The sequence below is a fragment of the Scyliorhinus canicula genome, chromosome 10 (genome assembly GCF_902713615.1).
Source record: "Scyliorhinus canicula chromosome 10, sScyCan1.1, whole genome shotgun sequence".
NCBI lineage: Eukaryota > Metazoa > Chordata > Chondrichthyes > Carcharhiniformes > Scyliorhinidae > Scyliorhinus > Scyliorhinus canicula.
In genome coordinates this window covers 123740982-123762498 of record NC_052155.1, presented here as the reverse complement: position 1 = coordinate 123762498, position 21517 = coordinate 123740982, and the positions used below count along the sequence as shown (strand labels likewise).

The window sequence follows — 21517 nt, the reverse complement described above, 5'->3', positions numbered from 1 at the left end:
AGTTTCACCCCTCCCAACCCAAAGATGTGCTGGTTAGGTGGATTGGACATGCTATATTGCCCCTTAATGGCAAAAGAAAAACAATTGGCTACTCTAAATTTATTTTAAAAAACTAAACCAATAGATCCCCCAAAAACAAAACAAAAATCTCAATTTGTTTAAAAAACCTCGTTAAAAGAATCTCTTGGGAATACATTTCCTTAAAAAAAAACACTTGCCACATAGCTTCAAAAAAAGCAAACAGTTTCAGTGATCAAAGATGGTAGATATTTGCAAATTAAATGCCAAGTTCACAGCTTTGAAACTGAAATTAAACTACGAAGACAATTGATCTCCAGATCTCTGAACGGTCTAAATCTTGAGTAATCTGGCTACCTCATCAAAAATTAATAGAAATTTTAAAACCTTACACCCAAGTTAACAGTACTTACTCAGCCGTCAAAGGAAATACTTCATATAGGTGCATAGTGAAAATATGGCAACAATTCCTCTAAACCTGCACAATTCTATAGTATTTTCATCAAAGCTTGGCACAGGCTCCATCCATTCAGCTGACGTGAAAAAGAATTGAATGCAAAAGAAATTGCAAGACATATTTAATTGCATTAAAGTATTGTAATAGATCATAACACATGACATGTAGCTGCAATGCTGTACAATCCCGGGGTTCAAATCACATTGGCAAACTGCACAAAGTTTCTAATGTTCTCGGAGTCCATTGATTCTATTAAAATCTTTAGAAACCCAAACTATGTCATTCTATATACGTTGTGCACTTATTCAATTTTCATCCTGAAATAGTCACAGGGTTGACTTCTATGCCGCTAATAAACATTTTTTCTAAGAACTTCTCCTGACTGTACCCTCCACCTGTGATGTTACAAAACCAAAGAGGAAAACTGAATGAATTGAAAAATGAAATTGAAAACAAGACTTTGAGATAATAAGTAAATGAGTGACACTGGGCTCATCTGGGGCAGATGCAATTACAGTAATTTGAGACAGACTGTTCTTCTAGGCTGATACAATACCTTTCACAAGGCAGCTGTGCCTTTTCAAATTACCCTCTCCATAATGCTGTCTTTGGGAGTTGTAAAAGGGCATGTTGCAGCAAGAGACATATTATAAAGAGGATTTTATATAATTTGTCAATCAACATTAAATATCCCAGTATGTTTTGTTACAGAACACTAATTTTTAAGCCTGGCAGATATCAACGACTGCATTTCTGCTCTTGATTTCTCTAACCTAGTTATGAAACCTGTAGCACAAATAACTTGCTGCTATAACCCACATTCGAGTGGATTTGGTATTATTCAAATACAAATCTAAGAAGTTAACACTGGTTGAATTGCTTAAAATCTGGATTTGAATTAGACCAAACTTAAATTTAGGTTATAGCAGAGGCTATTAATAAAGGCTCACCTTCTCAACCTTGTCCCTCGTCTGTGGTGTGGTGATACTCAGGTTAAACTACCACCAGTCAAGCTCTCCCCCTCAGGGGAAAGCTGACTATGGTCATCAGAGACTATGGTGACTTTACTTACTATGGCAATAGGAAGTGTTATTGAATACTTTTCTCTGAAACTTGCATTTTTAAAACCTTCTAGAAACTCATGTGTCTCCATTATCAGGCTCCAACTGCAGAATGAAACTAGTGCACGCATTGGTATAGTTCTGCAAATTATATGAGAATGCACTGCAAGAAGGCATTATCCGTGTCTGATGGTTTCCCGATCATGGAACCTTGGTTCAGTTCAATGTTACTGGTGGTTACACTTGATAGGTTTAATTTAGAACCTAGGAGTAAATTGCAGAACCATATCTATAATTAAGTTTTACAACTTTGACGATTAATCTGGATTAGTTTGGTAACAATTCCCCAGTCAAGTTTGTACAGCTTTGAAAACAGTATTTTGCAAAATCCTATTCAAGGGTTTACAGTTGATCTGGTAACAAATCTTCTCCAGAGCGAACTTGCTGCATTCCAGCATTTTCAGTTCTTTGGCATAGACATTTTCTTTTGCAAAATTCGACTTTCTCAATGTTTTGACAACGGTTTTAAAGTAAGAACTGTGTATGTACAGTACTTCATCTCAAACGTACAGAACATCGTCTTTGATTCAAAAGAAAAACGGAGTCAATTTTGAGTTAAGTATTGACCAACTCACATTACAATGTATACTACTGTAAAATCAATTCTCAAACCAGACGTTTAGAGCTGTGCGAGGGCAACAAAAAAAGTGGGGGGGAAAGTTGACTCACAAAACGTGGAAGATCGGGTGCTTTTTCTGGTGCTGCCTGGGTTTCCCGTCCCCTTTCCAAATACAAGGGTGTACTGGACAGTAATGTGATCCCCCGGTGTTATGTTCCGATCCATGGGACACGGTGCCACATAAACAGGGTACGAGATCAAATTCCGTTCCGATCAATAGATCCAAACTAAATTCAATCTGCTGTGTAAATGGATTAAGGGTCTTGGGGGATGGGACTGAGCGAGAGAGCATCAGAGAATGACAACTTAAAACCATATCGCCTATCGTAGATTCAAGTAACCTGAAGAGCCACTAATATAATCAGGGCTTTAAATCTGAAGTAAATGGAGTCACAGCACTCGAAACGAGGGCAAGATCAGCAATGGCTACTTAACACCATCCCCCACTCGGACAGGAAGCCGAGACTGCCTTTTGCAGTTTAATTTATAGCCCTCTCACCTCCATGTAGGCTGCAGCCGACGGGTCATTCTCCCGGTGCTCGCTGTAAAGGTGATGCCTTAGCAGCGTGGTTCTCCTGTAATTGCGGCTTCCTTTCACGAACTTGTTGCGGTTATTGTTGTTCCCCAGGCCGCTGTTGGCCCGCAGGCACCAGGAGCAGTACATGAGGCCCGTCTCCTGCTCATACTGAAGCCACGGGAACTCCTGCAGCCACGACCTCTGGAAAGTGCGCTGTTGCGGCAGCAGTAAGGACTGGGGCCGCCCGAGCAGAGTCAGCCCCACTCTGCGGCTGCAGCCGCTGTTTTCCTCCTCTTCCTCCAAGGCGTCTTGTTCCACTTTAGCCGCTCGGACTGCCCCAACCCCTTCCCCGGAGGTCACGGCTTGCTTCTCGCTCCCGGGCCCGTCTGTCCCTTCCTCCTCTTCGGCCGGCACCTCCTCCTCTTCGGACTCGTTGCTGCTGATGGAGCCGCCGTCGACCACACGCACCGAGACCTCTTGCTCCGGGTACTCATCGTCCACCACCACCGTCTCAACCCAGTCCTCCTCCGGGGCGGGAACAGGCGCGGCCTCGGCCTGGGCGCCGTCCAGTTCAGGAAGGGCAGCCAGTTTGCTCGGACTGACCGAGGAGAAGGCCCCATTCGAAGCCTCGCTGCTGCTGTTGTTGTTTGGCGGCCCGAGTTCGGGTTCGATCTTGGCGGCGGCCCCGGTGCGGAAAGCCAGTGAGCGCCTGTTCCTCTCGCCGGACATTGTGTGTGTGAGAGGGGGAGGGGTGGCTGATCCGAGCGCTGACCGTGGGGAAGGGGGGGTTGGGGGAGCGGGTTCCTTTCCCGCGAGAACCTTTTTTTTTCCCTGCTTCCCCCCCGCCCCCTTCCTTTCTCTTTGCCAGTCAAACTCCGGCGCCGGATGAATTGGGAAAAGTTGCGAGCGGGGGAGGCCGGGCCGCCGAGTGCAGCCCGACTGCGGTGAAGGGCCGGTGCTGAGCGGCGGTTTCTTTTTGTTCGGCCGCCGCGCGCACGATCCCAGTTGTCCAGTCGCTCGGCCTCTCGCGCTGCCCCAACCCCAGCGGCTCCCAGTCCGCGAGACACGCAGCGGACGCCAACGGGCAGAGCTCCCAGACTGCACCACGGCTGCCTCCCTCAGCAGCTCGGCTTCCTGTCCACCCAGTCACTCGCTTTAATTGATATAAGTATGGATGTACACTTCTCTTGTTTCCCTTCAATTAACCCCCATCAGCCTTTGGCAACCGGCCTAGGCTTTCAGTCACACCCTTGCAACATATATTAGAAAATAATCCCGGGGTCTTTTTTGTGCCCAGGTGTGTACCGTTCTCAGGATAAAACTGCCGGTGCTGGATTTATCTGAGCACAGTTTCACTTCGCCAAACGACTGTAAAACGTGACGGGGATTTGTGACCCCGAACAATCTAAAATATCAGGCTGTGGGACTGCCCGAACTTGCATTGTGTCCACAGAAAACATTTGGAGCTACTTAACGCTTGGATCATGGACTGGTGGCAGTTGTGCAGGGCAGCGATTTGATGTGATAAATCAAGTGTATCATAAGAACTTTACTGGCAGAATCCTAAAAGCATCAGCTTCACCCCCATAGCATATCAGCCCAATAAGCATTAAGTACAGCAGTAAAGTCCTGCAGATGCTGGAAATCCAAAACAAAAACATAAAATGCTGGAAATACTCAACAGGTCAGCACCTGTGGAGCGAGAAGCAGGGTTACCAGGTTGGATTTTATGGAGGTACCCCACATATTTGAAGGCTGGAAATCACGTAAATTGCACCATGTGGCCTGTCAGTCACCATCCCACTCGCCCAAATTGTCTCCGATTCTAAGAGGGCAACAGATTATTTTTTCTCTTAAACTGCCTTGGGAAAGCAGGCAGCATAATCAAAGACCTCTCCCACCCAGGTTATTCTCTCTTCCAACCTTTTGCGTCAGGCAGAAGATACAGAAGTTTGAGAACACACACTAATAGATTCAAAAACAGCTTCTTCCCACTGTTGCCAGACTCCCGAATAGCCATCTTATGGATTGAACTGATCTTTCTACGTATCTTCTCTACAGTTGCAGCACTATATTCCATATGCAGCACCCATTGTCTTTGTTTATGTATTTATATCATGTATTTATCACATGTTCTATGTTTTCATGTATGGAGCGATCTGTCTGGACTGTACACAGAACCTCAGTACACATGACAAATCTAAATCTATTGGACGGGATTCTCCGACCCCCCCTCCATGGGCCGGGTCGGAGAATCGGCAGGGGGCGATGTGAATGCCTCGCCAACGCTGGCTGCCAAATTCTCCGGCACCGGGTTTTTGGCGGCCGCTAGCAGCGTCCCCCCCCCCCCCGCGATTCTCTGGCCCGCGATGGGCCAAGCGGCTGCCCGTTTTCGGCCGGTCCTGCCGGTGTAAATCAAACCAGGTCCGTACCGGCGGGACCTGGCTCTACGGGTGGCCTGCAGAGTCCTCTGGGGGGGGGGGGGGCACACGGGGATTTGGCCCCAGGGGGTGCCCCCATGGTGGCCTGGCCCACGATCGGGGCCCACCGATCCACAGGCGGGCCTGTGCCGTGGGGGCACTCTTTCCCTCCCTGCGGGCTTGCTGTCAACCTCCGCCATGGCCTGTGCTTGCGCTGGGATGACGCCAGCACACACTGGCGCTCCCGAGCATGCGCCAACTCGCACCGGCTGGCGGAGGCCCGTTGGCGCGATGCCAAGCCCTTCCATGCCGGCTGGCGCAGCTCCAACCCCGCCGGCGTCGGCCTAGCCCCTGAAGGTGTGGAGGATTCCGCACCTTCCGGGCGGCCCGATGCTGAAGTGGTTCACGCCACTCTTCGGCACTGTTACGGCGCGCCCCGCCGGGTAGGGGATAATCCTGCCCATTGTCTTTGTCATCCAGGGAACTTGAGCTTTGGATGTCCCCTCTTTCTCCAAAGAGAATACGCTAAATTCGTTTTTTAATCGGTTTTTAACATTTTACACATAAAAAACAAGGCAAAATATCAAGAATAACAGAATCCGGGCAGCATGGTGGCGCAGTGGTTAGCATTGCTGCCTCACGGCGCCGATGTCCCAGATTCGATCCCGGCTCTGGGTCACTGTCCGTGAGGAGTTTGCACATTCTCCCCGTGGTTGAGTGGGTTTCGCCCCCACAACCCAAAGATGTGCAGATTAGGTGGATTGACCATGCTAAATTGCCCCTTAAATTGGGAAAAATGAATTGGGTACACTAAATTTATTTTTAAAATAACAGAATCCCCCCCCCCACTCCACCAACCAACGACCCAATGACTCAAAGAAACCCCCCCCCCCCCATCCCTACCCACCCCCCAATCACCCTCTCCCCTTAGCAGCTACTCATCAAAGTGTAGAATAAACAGACCCCATCTCTTGTGGAACCCCTGCATTGCCCCTGTAGTAGCCAAAGGAAGAGACTTCATGGAACGCATGATAGGCTGGATAAGTACAAGGTTTATTTACACTATACACAGTAACCAAAAGCATGACAACTCCTCATCCTGAAGGGACACCGTCTCCGACCTGCGGTTTATATACTGTGACGCTCCTTCCTGTCAGGTGGAGGCTCTGCCCCTCAATTACTGGGGGAGTTCATATTCCATGGTGTAGGAGGGGAATCAAATACAGCATAGTGCTTGGCCCCTGATGGGGTCGGAACAGCCCCCGTCAAAGGAAACTTAACCTTCTCCAAATACAGGAACTCCATCAAGTTCCCAAGCCACACTGAGGCAGAGGGCAGAGAAGCTGACCGCCATCCCAACAGGACCTACCTGAAAGTCATCAGTGAGGCAAAATCTAAAGCATTCGCTCCCGTCTGCAGCTCCGGCAAGTCTAAATAATGCCCTGGGCTCCCAATCCACATGCAGGATCACCGTCATGTTGCTGAAAAAACAACCTCCAAAATTTCTCCAACTTCAGGCAAGACCAGAACATATGTACGTGATTGGCCGAAGCTCTCCCACACCACTCACAAGTGCCCTCTATCCCCTCAAACAACCGGCTCATCCTCGACCTCGCCAGGTGTGTCCTGTGCACCACCTTTAACTGTATTAATCCCAGCCTCGCTCATGAGGTTGAAGCATTCACCCTCGACAACACCTCACAGTACAACCCCTCCTCAAGCGCCACGCTAGCTCTTCCTCCCACTTGACCTTAAACCCCTACAGCAAAATCATATCCTTCTCCAAAATCTTCCCATAAATCGGCAAGATGACTCCCCCCTTCCAAACCCATCACCGACAACACCCCCTCCAACGACGAGGAGGGCGATATCCGGAAACATCAGGAAAACCTTTTTTGCAAAATCCCGCACCTACATATACCTAAAGCCCCGCCCTGTGAAATCCCAAACTTCTCCGTCAACTCCTTCAAACTTGCAAACCGCCCTTCCAAAAATAAGTCCTTCATTTTCATCCCCCCCCCCTTATAAGTCACCCTCAGCTTTGCTGGATATGCAATGCCGCACTGCACCTTGCTAATGTACAGTGCCCTCTTCACCCGGTTGAAAGCAGCCCGCCTCGCCAGCTCCACTGTAAAGTCCTGGTATACACGTAAACCAGCTCCAGCCTACTGCACCACCCGCTTCTGCTTGGCCCAGCACAGGACCTTCTCCTTCACACTGTACCTACAGAAGCACAGAGTCACTACCCTTGGCAGCTCACTCGCCATTGGTACAGGCCTCCACGACCGATGAACCCGATCCAGTTGATATCAGGAGGGATCCTCCCCCTCCCCCAATAGTTTCGCCAGCATCGCAGCAAAATACTCAGTCGGCCTCGGCCCTTCAACTCCTTCGGGCAGCCCCACAATCCTCAGATTCTGTCGCCTGGATCTGTTTTCCAGGTCTTCCATTTTTCCTCGCAGATCCTTGTTAATCTCCAGCACCTTCCGCATCTCCTTCCCCATCGAGGTAAGTTGATCACCATGCTGCAATAATGTCTCTTCCACTTCCTTCAGCGCCTCCCCTTGCTCCCGAACCTCCGCCGCTGCGCTCGCCACCGCCGTCGTCACCGGGGAAATCGCCTCCTCCACCAGCACACTCAAAACCTCCCTCATCTCCTTCCTCATTGTCTCCATGTATTGTGTAAACTGCCTTTCGAATTCCGCAGCCATCACCTTAGTTATTTCTTCAGCCGTAAGCAATGCGTCCTCCCCTGGTGCTCCAGCCTCCATTTTCCTTGGTGACCCCGCAGTGATCTTTCCACTCCCTGACGGACCTTCAGCTCTTTTTTTTAACGGCCGTTTTTGTGCTCACCCTCGACATTTTCCTTTACTGTGCCTTCACTGTGCTTCTCCCTGCTTTTGCCGCCTCCGTGGACCCTGGGACCGGGCTTAAAGACCCAAAAATGTCGTTCCCGAACGGGAGCCCTCCATTGCACGGCTGCCTCCCACCCGCCGTCGCCAGAAGTCCCTATACAACCTTTTATAAAACTCCTCAAATGCCCTGTTCACTGCTCTGGAGTCACCACCAACCCCCTCATCCCATCCCGGACCTAACAATCTCTCGTGAGGCCTTCTGCCGGCGGAGCTGTCCCGCCAACAAGCAACTAGCCTTTTTCCATATTAGTACACTACCCACTTTCACCCGCCTCAACTAACATTCCGCGCCTGCAGATCCTTTCCACGAACCAAAAGCTCCAGAGTAGGATCTTCCGATACTTCCCATCAACTTCCACGATTTCATTGACTCGCCGCTGCCGCTACTCTCTTGCTTCCCAATCCACCTGCGCCTTATATGAGATGATCTTGCCCCTTACCACTGCCTTTAGCGCCGGGTCAACGTACGCAGCTTAGATCGATCCATCTTTGGTTGCAACACTGTATTTAAATCCCCACCTAAAATCAATTGATGCATGTCCAGACTTAGTATGGCAGCCAACATCCTCCTCATAAACCCTGCATCATCCCAAATTGGGGCATGCACGCTAACCAACACTGCCAACCTCCCCTCCAAAGCTCCTGTCACTATAACGTATCTGCCCCCTGATACTCCACCACCTTATCTTGATCTAATAGTAATAATCTTTATTAGTGTCACTAGTAGGCTTACATTAACACTGCAATGAAGTTACTGTGAAAAGCCCCTAGTCGCCACATTCCGGCGCCTGTTCGGGTACACTGAGGGAGAATTCAGAATGTCCAACTCACCAAACAAGCACGTCTTTCGGGACTTTGTGGGAGGAAGCCCTGCCCCTAGTCACCATCAGCCAGCTACCCCTCCCCCCTCCCAGAAACCCCCCAACCACTTCCTCTTGAAACCACTTCTCTCTGCCTGCCCCCCAACACCATCCCATTTACACCTCCCAGACTCATCAAAACCTGCCCCCACAGGCTTGGCTGGCTGCAGCCCCTCCCCCCACCTCGCTCCCGGTCACTGGTCAATTCAAGTTTGTTGGCGAGGTGGCCATAGCCACGCCTCATATACCGAGTACAAAAACTAACAGACTCCCCCCCCCCCCCCCCCACCCCATTCCACTCCCAGCCCTTCTATTTTATTCAAACTTTAGAGTATCCAATTATTTTTTTTCAATTAAGGGGCAATTTAGTGTGGCCAATCCAACTACCTGCACATCTTTGGGTTGTGGGGGCGAAACCCACACAAACCCGGGGAGAATGTGCAAACTCCACACTGACAGTGACCCAGAGCCGGGATCGAACCTGGGACCTCAGCGCCATGAGGCAGCTGTGCTAACTACTAGGCAATCGTGCTGCCCCTACTTCCAGCCCTTCTGAACAACCAAACATAATAAACTCCAAACAAAAGGCGGCGGGGGGGACCTCCACATTACCCCAACATTCCCAAACCACCCCCTCACAATCACAACATACAAAAACAAAGTACAAACTCAGTTCAGTCCCAATCCTTCAGCCCTCGCCAACGCCTCAGCCTCCTCCGCTGTCTCAAAGTAATAGTCCTTGGAGTTATGCGTAACTCTCAACTTCGGCAGGTAAACCATCCGGAACCGCACATTACTCTTGTAAAGTGCTTCCTTCACCCTATTAAAGGCCGTCTGCCACCTTGCCAGATCCACCATGACGTCCTGGTGTATATGAATACCACTGCCTTCCCACTTCAGCCCTCAATTCTGCTTGGCCCATCTCAGCACCTTCTCCCTCATCTGATAGCTGTGGAAACAGACTATTGTAGCTCTCAGTGGCTCTGGCTTTGGCTAGAGGGACCAATGAGTTCCTTCCTCCCCCAACAACTTGCTGAACATCTCCGAAAAGTACTCTGTTGGCCTTCGGCCGTAGATTCTGCCACAGTTACCTGTTCTTCAGGTCCTCCACTTTGGCTCTCAGCCCTTTATTACTCTCCTCCATCTTCAGCTGGTCACTCATCCGCGAAAATGGCACCTCCACCCCCAATCAACACCTCCCATTGCTTGTGCTCCACTGTCGACGTCTTTCCAAGAGCATCATTTATGGGGGCCAACGATTCGTCCACCAACTGTTTGAGTATTCCCATGTCGCTCAAAGTGCTTGGCAAACCGCCACTCAAACTTCACTGCCATCACCTCGGCCAGCGTGTCCACCATAATGGCCGCACCCCCACCAGGTGAGCTTGCTCTAGCTATCTTTCCTCCCACAGAACTCCACACTGAACTCGAGCTCTCAGGCAGACTAGCACTTGTTCCTTTTCATCCCCTATTCTTCCGTTGGGTTTTCAACATCCTCTAATTACCACAACTTTTCTGAAGACCGATCACAGAAATTTTCTCCCCAAATCTGGGTGAAAAGGGCCAATAATCGGAAGCTGTAGTAGGAGCCACCTATCGCATGACCTCCACCTACATGCAGCTACTGGAAGTCCTGAGAATATAATACATTTGTGCCCAAACTCTCTCAACTGTACATACCTGTTGCCATTTATTGTTTTCCGGGGCAATAATTTTTTTCCTAGTCTGTCTGTGCTCGATTCCTTCTCACATCATTAAAATGGGCACTCTTCTAGTTAGGTATTTTCACCCTGGATTTTTCTTTGTTCTTCTTCATAACTACTTTTAACCTAACGGCATTAAGACTGTCATTGCTCAGAGATCCCTCACTCAAAGACTGATATCTGAATCAACAATGGTGAAATTATTATTTAAAAAAAGATCCATTCATTTTAAATGAAAATAGGTTCCATGGCATTGTTGAATGTAGCCATAATGTGGAGATGCCGGCGTTTGACTGGGGTGAGCACATTCACCTGAGGAAGGAGCAGTGCTCCGAAAGCTAGTAATTTGAAACAAACCTGTTGGACTTTAACCTGGTGTTGTAAAACTTCTTGTTGTTGAATGTGTGACAGGAAGAAAATAGCGATAATTTCAAATGTCTGCAGCCATCCAGATTTTCCTCAAACCAGCTGTTTTTTGCTATTATTTTACCCTTTTGACTCTGGGTTATTTTGACTTTTTTGTAATAGATTCTTCTCTGGGCAAATCCCAGTTCCCTATGGATTCAAGAGTTTTTGTCATAATCTTGATGCCCAAATAATATGTCCAGAATAACAACTCTAACAGGGCCGAAATACTTTGTCCGTTGCAATTCACTTTTCTTGCCGGCAGCGCACCCCCGCCCATGGGTTTCCGGGCAGCACGTGTGGCTGCAATGGGAATCCCCATTGACAATTATTGGGAAAATAGAATCCCATCGCCAGTGAATGGCACTGAAAAACAGTGGCGGGGGAACCAGAGAATCCCACTCCAGATGCCTGTCATTTTTGATCAGCAAATGGAGCATTAAAACTTTGGAATAAAAACAGAAAATGCCGCAAATGCTCAACAGGCCAGGTAAGAGAGAGAAATCGAGCTAACATTTAAAAAAGATATATTTACAGCATATGCAGGTCGCTGGCTGAGCCAGCATTTATTGGCCATCCTTAACTACCCTCCATTTCAGAGGGTATTTGAGAGTGTTGTAACCCCCATGAGACCCAAGAGGATGAACCAATTGATCTCCCATTGGAGCTTGTCGAATACGAGCTCCCCCACTGAGGCCCAACAGCGGGCTTTGTTAATTTCACCCAATAAAAGCCTACCCATTGTGTTGCTTGTTTGTTCTGATATCTGTCGGTATTTTTGCACTGTGTAATCGTTTCTCCTTTGGTATAATATGCTAAAAATCCAATAAAAATATTGTTTTAAAAAAAAGCCATCCCAGAAGGGAACCAGCATCTTCGGATGTTCCCAACCCTGTACGGGGAGGGCTGGAGCCAACCCCCCCCCAACCCCCCACCAAAGGAAATGAGTAAAGAAAACCGGCAACGGGTCAAGTCAGGATATGTCCAAAGTCCTCACATAATAATGATCTTTATTAGTGTCACAAGTAGGATTACATTAACACAGCAATAAAGTTACTGTGAAAATTCCTTCTTCCCCATACCCCAGCGCCTGTTCGGGTACACTGAGGGACAATTCAGGGTGTCGAATTCACCTAACAAGCATGTATTTCGGGACTTGTGGGAGGAAACCGGAGCACCCAGAGGAAATCCACGCAGACATGGGGGGAATGTGCAGACTCGGCACAGACAGTGATCCAAGTGGGAATCGAACGTGGGACCCTGGCACTGTGAAGCAACAATGCTGACCACTATGCAACAGTGCCACCCTTGAACGCCTCCCCCGTCTTCTTTTTGTTGGGGCCGACATATGTAAATAATTAAAACCCTGAAAATATGTAATATAGAGCATGATGTCAAGGAAACACGTAAATAGTTTGGGGGGAGGGTTATTCAATATTGGGGTTAGGGGAAGAGGGCTACCCCTACTATGATATGTAAATGTATGGTTTTTTTGTAAACTTTGTTAAACAATCGCTAAAATCTCAATACAAATATTAGGCGCGATCCTCCGGACTTGTTGCACTCTCGCTTGAACAAAACGAGGCTGGTGAATTGTGGGAGAGGCCGAAAACGAGAACCTCGCCAGGCGCCAAACAGTTTGCAATGCAACCGGCCTGCTCCCATAGGCGAAATCAGGAACATACCGTAGCCTAGCGAGAAACCAATTATCACCACTTAAGCGCTATTTCCATACAATTAATGGGAGCCACCCTGTATCCAACGGCCTCCCATCATTCATCGGCCACCCCAGCAAGTGGTTTTTCCTCTGTAGGACCCTTTTTTGGATCTATGGATTCAGGTAGCACGGTGGCGCAGTGTTTAGCACTGGATTGGGTGTCATTCCCAGTTGCAGGATTTTGGCTATCTGGTCCATTCTTTCCCAGTCCTGGTACTGGTGCAGATTTGCAATGATATTTTTTTAAAATAAATTTTAGAGTACCCAATTCATTTTTTCCAATTAAGGGGCAATTTAGCATAGCCAATCCATCTAGCCTGCACATCTTTGGGTTGTGGGGGCGAAACCCCTACAACCATGGGAAGAATGTGCAAATTCCACACAGACCCAGGATTGAACTTGGGACTTCGGCGCCGTGAGGCATCAGGGCTAACCTACTGCGCCACCGTTCGGCTCCAGATTTGCAATGATTCCCTTGGCTCTTCCCCGGCATTGGGTTTTAGCCAGAGTGACCTATGGGCTCAGTCTATTTCTGGCGGCTTTGTGAAGTTGTCTGGACCCACCAAGTTACCCAACATTTGGGCCACGTGCTCCTTGGGGTTCCTGCCCTCGGTCCACTCCGGTAGGTCCACTGTGCGGAGGTTCTGGCATTACGACTGATTTTCCTGGTCCTCAACCTTCCCCTTTAGCGTCCCTTGTTCCGCCACCAACCTTGCTACTCTGTTTCTAGTGCAGATATCTGGTCACTCTGATTGGTCAAGGCTTTCTCCAGCTCCTTCACTGTAGCATCTTGTGTCTCCAGCTGCCTCTCTGCCTTTTCTAGGGGTGTCTGTAAGATGATCAGTGCCTCCGCCACAGCCACCTTCATCATTGCCCTCATGACGACCATAACAGCCTCCTTGAGTTCTTGGAGGTCCTGTGTGAGGAATTCACTCCATCTGCTGGTAGGAGGGGGAACTCTGCGCGCGGCCTGGCGGCCCACCCATCAGGTGTGGCTGGGGTACCGCTACCCTTCGTGCTCGTCGTCTCCTCGTCTTTCCTATCCCAGCTTTTGTTGTTACATCTGCGACCTTTTCATCCTCTGGAATTGCTGCCGCTTGGCATGGCTCATCTTGTTGGTGTTAGAGAAGGATGGGGGGGTGATTCCAAGTTTTCAGGAGGAGAGCCACCTGTCATGCATTCGCTCAGCACATCCCAGTCACCAGAAGTCATTACCACTGATGTGTTGGGTGTTCTGGATCCGTGAAACAAATGCAGGCCACCAACTCTTAAAATAGAACAACACTATTTTATTAAACTATAAACTGTTGAACATACTCTTACTGTGAGTTACCACGATGTTAGATTAACTAAAGACCTGTGCCTGTCCTAACCAGTCTGATCACTCAGCACATGGTGATTATCTGTGCTGTAAACTGTAAGCTCTTGTACTTCTGAAAGGCTGCATCGAATGAGCGGGAAAACTGATGCCCTCTGTCTTTATGGTGAGTGTGCTCTAACTGGTGATTGGCTGCGGTGTTATGCATGTTGATTGGTCCCATTGTATGTCCATCAGTGTGTGTGGCTGCACCATGATATACTGGTGTATATTATGACATCCCCCCTCAATAAATAGTGTGTGTGTGGATAATGTTCCTAACTATGTGTATGGTGCAAAGACGTATTTACAGGAATATGTACAGGAAAACTAAGCTATATACAAGGGAAGGTTCCTGGTGCAGAGAACTAGTATGCAACAAAAGGAACACGAACAATACTAAATACAAATCAAGAAAACGATCAAACAAGGCAGGGAAACAACTCAGAGAGTCCATAAATTAGTAAAGTTCATAAATTCAGTCTCTGAGGCGGGCGCCGAATTCTGGTTGACCACCTCAAGGGTGGGTCGAGAGCCGCCAGTTCAGGAGCGGGCTGGAATGCATCACAGTCAGGAGGAGGCAGAGTGACAGGAAGCTCTGCATAGTCCATGGCAGGGTCAGCAGGGGAGCGATGCAACTCCGGAGGATCACATGCCGATCATGGAACGAGGCGAAGGGCACGCTGATTGCGACGCAGAATGAAGCCATCTGGTAGCCGAACCAGGATCAAGCGGGGGGGCCACCCGCCTAAGGACAACAGCAGTTGCAGACCAGCCACCATCCGGGAGATGGACGCGAACATTGTCGTCTGGAGTGAGAGTGGGGAGATCAGCAGCACGGGAATCATAAATCGCCTTGTGCTGCTTACGAGACATCTGCATTTTGCGAACAACTGGAACATGATCGAGATTTGGTACATGGATAGATGGCCCCGTCGTTCTCAGGGTGTGATTCATTAATAACTGTGCGGGCGATAGACCAGTGGACAGCGGGGTGGAGCGATAGGCCAACAAGGCAAGATAGAAGTCAGATCCGGCATCGGCAGCCTTGCATAGGAGCCTCTTGACTATGTGAACTCCCTTCTCTGCTTTGCCGTTGGGCTGGGGGTACAGGGGACTGGATGTCACATGGGCGAAATTGTACCGCCGGGCGAAGCTGGCCCGTTCTTCGCTGGTGAAGTAGGGGCCATTGTCCGACATCATCGTGAACAGGATGCCATGCCGAGCAAATGTTTCTTTGCACGCCCGAATGACTGCGGACAAAGTGAGGTTGTGCAATCTTATCACTTCCGGGTAGTTTGAAAAGTAGTCGACAATCAGGACATAGTCTCTACCCAATGTGAAACAGGTTGATGCCCACCTTGGTCCAAGGCGACGTGACCAACTCATGGGGCTGCAGAGTCTCTCGTGGTTGGGCCGGCTTAAAGCGCTGGCAGGTGGGGCAGTTGAGTACTGCGTTGGCAATGCCGTCATTGATTTCGGGCCAGTACACAGCCTCACGGGTCCGTCGGCGACACTTCCCCACGCCCAGATGGCCCTCGTGTAACTGTTCCAAGACAAGCTGGCGCATGCTATACGGGATGACAATGCGGTCCAGTTTCAGGAGAACCCCATCAACGGCTGCCAGATCGTCTCTTACATTATAGAACTGAGGGCATTGGCCCTTGAGCCACCCGTCCGTCATGTGGTGCATGACACGCTGTAGTAGGGGGTCAGCTGCCGTTTCGCGGCGAATTTGGACCAGGCGTTCTTCTGATGCAGGTAGATAGGAGGCTGCGAACTCTACCTGGGCGTCGACCTGGCAGACGAACCCCTCTGGGTCATAAGGAGTGTTGACTGACCTGGAGAGGGCGTCCGCAACGATCAGGTCCTTGCCTGGGGTGTACACCAGCTGGAAATCATATCGCCAGAGGTTGAGCAGAATGCGTTCAAGTCCTTCTGTATTATATTGATGAGCGGGCGATGGTCGGTCTCGACAGTGAAGTCGTGAAACTTGACAACACCGGTCAGAAGGCCCAGGCACTCCTTTTCTATCTGCGCGTAGCGCTGCTCCGTGTGGGTCATTGCCCATGACGCATACACAACGGGGGCCCATGACGAGGCCTCATCCGTTGCAAAAGCACGGCTCCAATGCCAGACTGACTGGCATCCGTAGAGATTTTTGTCTCCTTTGCTGGATCAAAGAAGGCCAGAACTGGGGCCGTGGTTAGTTTAGCCTTGAGTTCCCTCCATTCTCGCTCGTGGGCAGGGAGCCACTGGAAGTCTGTGGGCGCAATTCTCCGCACTCATGACGGTGCGGAGAATAGCGGGGTTCGTAAATTTTTACGGCCACGCTAGTCTGACGCCCTCCCGCTATTCTCCCCCACGCCCGACTCCCGACACGAATCGCTGCCGCCGTTTTATTACGGCCAGCAGCGATTCTCAGCTGGCCGATGGGCCGAATTCCAAGCCCTTTACGGCTGTTTTTACGAATGGCAAACACACCTGGTCTGGCCGTTCGTAAAAACGGCCGTAAAGTCCCGATTTTGAAAACCATGGCACCGGTTGGCACGGCAGTACCACGGCCGTGCTGAGGGTGCCATGGGCCCGCGATCGGTGGGCACCGATCGCGGGCAGCGGGTCCGATTCCCGCGCACTCTTTGTCCTTCCGCCGCCCCGCTGTATCACTTCGCGATGCGGCTGAGGGGCATCCCGGCCCGCGCATGCGCGGGTTTCGCGCAAATGCGCGATGACGTCATCCACGCATGCGCGGGTTGGAGTCTTCCAATCTGCGCATGCGTGGCTGACGTCATGTGACGCGTCAGCCGGTGCAAACTCTGGCAAGCGGGCTTAACGAAATTCGTTAAGCCCGCGATGCCGGAGTTCACGGCCGCGGCATACTAGCCCCGACCGGGGACCAGAATCGGTTCCCGGTCGGGGAGGGGGAGGCTGGCGTCAAACCCGCCCGGATTTGATGCCAGCCTTACGATTTCTCCCTGTCTGGGAGAATCGCGCCCTGTCTTCTTCCTGACCAGGTTCCTGAGAGCCGTGGTATGAGAGGCGAGGTTAGGGATGAACTTCCCTAAAAGATTTACCATCCCCAAGAACCGGAGGACCGCTTTCTTGTCTTCTGGCGTTCTCATAGCTGTGATGGCAGCTACCTTGTCCGCATCCGGCCGCACACCCTAATGGGAGATGTGGTCCCTAGGGACTTGATATCTGTCTGGCTGAAAGAGCATTTGGCTCTGTTGAGGCGGAGGCCATGTTCGTGTATGCGTCTGAAAATGCGCTGGAGGCGATTAACGTGCTCCTGCGGGGTGGTGGACCAGATGATTATGTCATCGACATAGACGTGAACATCTTCAATCCCTTCCATCATTTGTTCCATGATCCTATGAAACACCTCGGATGCCAAGATGATCCCAAACGGCATTCTGTTGCAGCAATATCTTCCAAAGGGGGTGTTGAACGTGCATAGCTTTCTGCTGGATTCATCCAGCTGGATTTGCCAGAATCCTTTTGAGGTGTTGAGCTTGGTAAAGAACTTGGCGTGAGCCATTTCACATGTGAGCTCTTCACGCTTGGGAATTGGATAGTGCTCCCTCATGATATTGCGATTAAGATCCTTGGGATCGATACAAATTCTCAATTCGCCGGAAGGCTTCTTTACACATACCATGGAACTGACCCAGTCGTTTGGTTCCGTGACCCTGGAAATCACTCCTTGGTCCTGGAGGTCTTGGAGCTGTTGCTTGAGGCGGTCCTTAAGGGGCGCTGGGACCCTGCGAGGTGCATTTATCACAGGTGTGGCGTTCGGCTTTAAGAGAATCTTGTAGGTATAGGGGAGGGTGCCCATGCCCTCGAAGACATCATGGTATTGGTTGATAATGGCGTTGAGTTGTGCCCTGAAGTCGGTGTCTGGAAAGGCAGACGCATCAACAGCAGAGAGAGAGTGAACCCTCTGCACTAGGTTCAACAGCTTGAATATCTGCGTGCCAAGCAAGGAGGCTTTCGAGGAACCTACCATTTCAAACGGCAAGATGGCTTTGTGTGAATGATGCATCACTTCCAGTTGGCATGAGCCGCTGGCAGCAATGGCATTTCCATTGTAATATAGTAATTGGCATGCAGATGGCAGGATGGCTGGTTTCACACGAAGGCTTTGGAGGTCAGACCGCGCAATGAGATTGGCAGAGGCACCGGTGTCCAGGCGGAATCGTATTTGGGACCGTTGACCAGAAGGGTGGCACACCACTCATCATCTGGATTGATGCTGTATATCGGAGTGGGCTTGGTGCTGTGCTTTGGAGACATCCTGTTCTTTGTGATGATGCCGACTTCAAAAGACGCATTCGGGTCGCTGCTGTCAAAATCAGGGGGCAGATCTGGATCAGGCTTGGTGACTGTGGGTTGAATGGCCCGGACATCCCTGCGAGCGTCCTGGAGGTCTTGGAGCTGTTGCTTGAGGCGGTCCTTAAGGGGCGCTGGGACCCTGCGAGGTGCATTTATCACAGGTGTGGCGTTCGGCTTTAAGAGAATCTTGTAGGTATAGGGGAGGGTGCCCATGCCCTCGAAGACATCATGGTATTGGTTGTGGCTGGAGCGACGAAAGCTAGCAGGTTGAGTTGATCTGCATAAAGCAGCATAGTGGCCAAGTTTTCCACATTGCAAGCATCGTCGGGATTTGACAGGACACTGCCGCTTTAAATGGGCGGAGCCACAGTTGCTGCACACTGTTGCAGAAGTGCGTTCGTTGCGCCACCGCGCATGTGCGGTGCGATCAGACGTGGTGCGCGCCTGCGCATTACGTTTGTTGACGTCGCCGTCCCCTCGTTCGGTGCGCCCAAGTGCGGGAGTCATCGAAAAGCGCGCGAAATGGTCGCCCTCATCCAGGCTGAGGCTCTGGAGTGGTTTGATGACTTGGACCCGTTCTGCCACGTGGGGAGCTCGCCGCAACGTTTCAGCCACCTGGATGTGGGAATACCGACTAGTGGCGTGTTCGTGGAGCACGCAGGTCTCGATGGCAATCGCTAGGGTGAGCTGCTTGACCTTAAGGAGCTGCTGGTGAAGGGGGTCCGACTGAACACCGAAAACGATCTGGTCGCGTATCATGGAGTCAGAGGTGGACCTGTAGTTGCAGGACTGCGCAAGGATACGGAGGTGGGTGATGAAGGATTGGAAAGGCTCGTCCTTACCCTGTAAGCGCTGCTGGAAGATATAGCGCTCGAAGCTTTCATTCACCTCGACGTTGCAGTGACTGTCAAACTTGAGGAGGACCGGTTTGAATTTAGATTTATCTTCACCATCGGCGAAGGTGAGAGAATTGAAGATGTGGATGGCGTGGTCCCCGGCTGTGGAAAGGAAGAGAGCAATCTTCCTGGCGTCTGAAGCAGCATCCGGGTCTGTGGCCTCAAGGTATAGCTGGAAGCGTTGCTTGAAGATCTTCCACTTGCTTCAGACTTATCCGTGCTGATGAACTGGATTGAGTCGAGGGTCCAATCCTCTGAGCCTCAGGGCCTTCGTCTGCGAAAGTGGGTCTCACACACTGCTTCCTTCTGTCCTCTGGTCCCCCATTGAGCCTTCCCTGCTGCCTCTGCATCGAGCCAGAGCTCCAGATTTCCTTCCCTAGAGGACATTACAACAAGCAGCAATGGTTTCATGTTCATCATTCAACTTTTAATTCCAGATTTATTTTTCTTTACAGCCACGATGGGATTTGAATCTGCGCACCCCCCCCCCCCCCCACCCCCCGCGCAAAGAGAGAAATAGTAACTCTGTTTCTCTCTCCACAGAAGCTACCTGACCTGCTCCCTGTCTTCATTTCAGATTTCCAACACCTGCAGTGTTTTGGTTTTGTTATTGTAGGTTAGAAAATATTAAGAACACTTATTTAACAAATGATGAGCCAGCAAATAAGTAACACTCATATAATGCAGTTATAAATTTCCAGTATTCTATTCTTGAACTCTTCAAATAGATAAAACAATAAAGCTAATGTACTACTGGATTTTATGGCAAGAGGTATAGAATAAAAAAGTTGAAATGCATTGGGGAATCTATGTACAGAATAATTATGACATTTTAAGTTTAAGGCTCCACCACCGTACACATTCACTCCCTCCACCACTGAAGCACTGTGGTAGCGGTGTATACAATATACAAGGTGCACTGGAGCAACTCACCAAGCCTCCTTCAACAACATTTTCTCAACCCAAGATCTATATCATATGGAAGAGTAGGGGCACAGGCATATGGGAACAGCACTATCTCCAGGTTCCTCAATAATTCCAAGCCGGGCAGCACCGTAGCACAGTAGTTAGCACTGTTGCTTCACAGCTCCAGGGTCCCAGGTTCGATTCCGTGCTTGGGTCACTGTCTGTATGGAGTCTTCACGTTCTCCCCGTTCATGGGTTTCCTGCGGGTGCTCCGGTTTCCTGTCACAGTCCAAAGATGTACAGGTTAGGTGGATTGGCCATGCTAAATTGCCCTTAGTGTCCAAAAAGGTTGGGAGGGTTTGCTGGGTTATGGGGATAGGGTGGAGGTGTGGGCTTAGGTAGGGTGTTCTTTCCAAGGCCCGGTGCAGTCTTGATGGGCCAAATGGCCTCCTTTTACACTGTAAAATCTATGATTCTATGAATTCACGCACTATGCCTACTTGGAACTATAACATCATTCCTTCCGTGTCATGGGTCAAAATCCTGGAACTCCCTCCCGAACAACACTGTGGGTGTACTGCATCATTTGAATTATAGCATGTCAAGAAGCAATTCACCAACATATTCTCAAGGTCAACTAGGGAAGGGCAACAACACTGTCTTATGAGCAAAGCTCACATCCCAGCAATTCATTTTTTTAAATGGAGGAATTTCAAGTGCAAGTTATATTCAGCGCAAATTGAGTTTTCACAAATTTTTACACATTTGTAAAAAGGCATGTTGGAAAATGGCCCTGCCCACTGAGCTAGTTTCCGCCAATTGTCCCCATTTGTGGGATTTCAAGCAGCCTCCTCAAGTTAAGCTGTTTCTTTAAGGTGCAAAGCACAAGGAGGCAACGTTAAAGATGTTTAAATATTTAAAAAGTAATAATTAATGGAGGAATTGATTAATGTGCACCAAGGACACTAGTAAATTGTTCTTTATCGTTCTACAAAGAACAAAGAAATGTGCAGCACAGAAACAGGCCCGTCGGTCCTCTAAGCCTGTGCCAGCCATGCTGCCCTTCTAACCTAAAACCTTCTGCACTTCTGGGATCCGTAAACGTCACTATCGTACCTACTTCCACCACCTCCTCCGGCAGCACGTTCCAGGCACCCACCACCCTCTGTACAAAAAGCTCCATCTAATCTTTGCGCCTCGTACCTTAAACCTGTGTCCCGTAGTGACTGACTCTTTCGCCCTGGGAACAAGCTTCTGACTATCCACTCCATCCA

General features: G+C 49.8%; 1 protein-coding gene across 1 annotated transcript in view; it reads right to left on the bottom strand.

Annotated features, from left to right (window-relative positions):
• Positions 1 to 3814, bottom strand: part of zbtb10 (zinc finger and BTB domain containing 10) — a 99518-nt gene extending 95704 nt beyond the window's left edge. Inside the window, exon 1 of the mRNA XM_038809678.1 lies at positions 2715 to 3814. Within this exon, the coding sequence (XP_038665606.1) occupies positions 2715 to 3461 (747 nt within the window). The 5' untranslated portion in view covers positions 3462 to 3814. The remainder of the gene's footprint in view (positions 1 to 2714) is intronic.
• Between the last annotated feature and the right edge of the window lie 17703 nt (positions 3815 to 21517).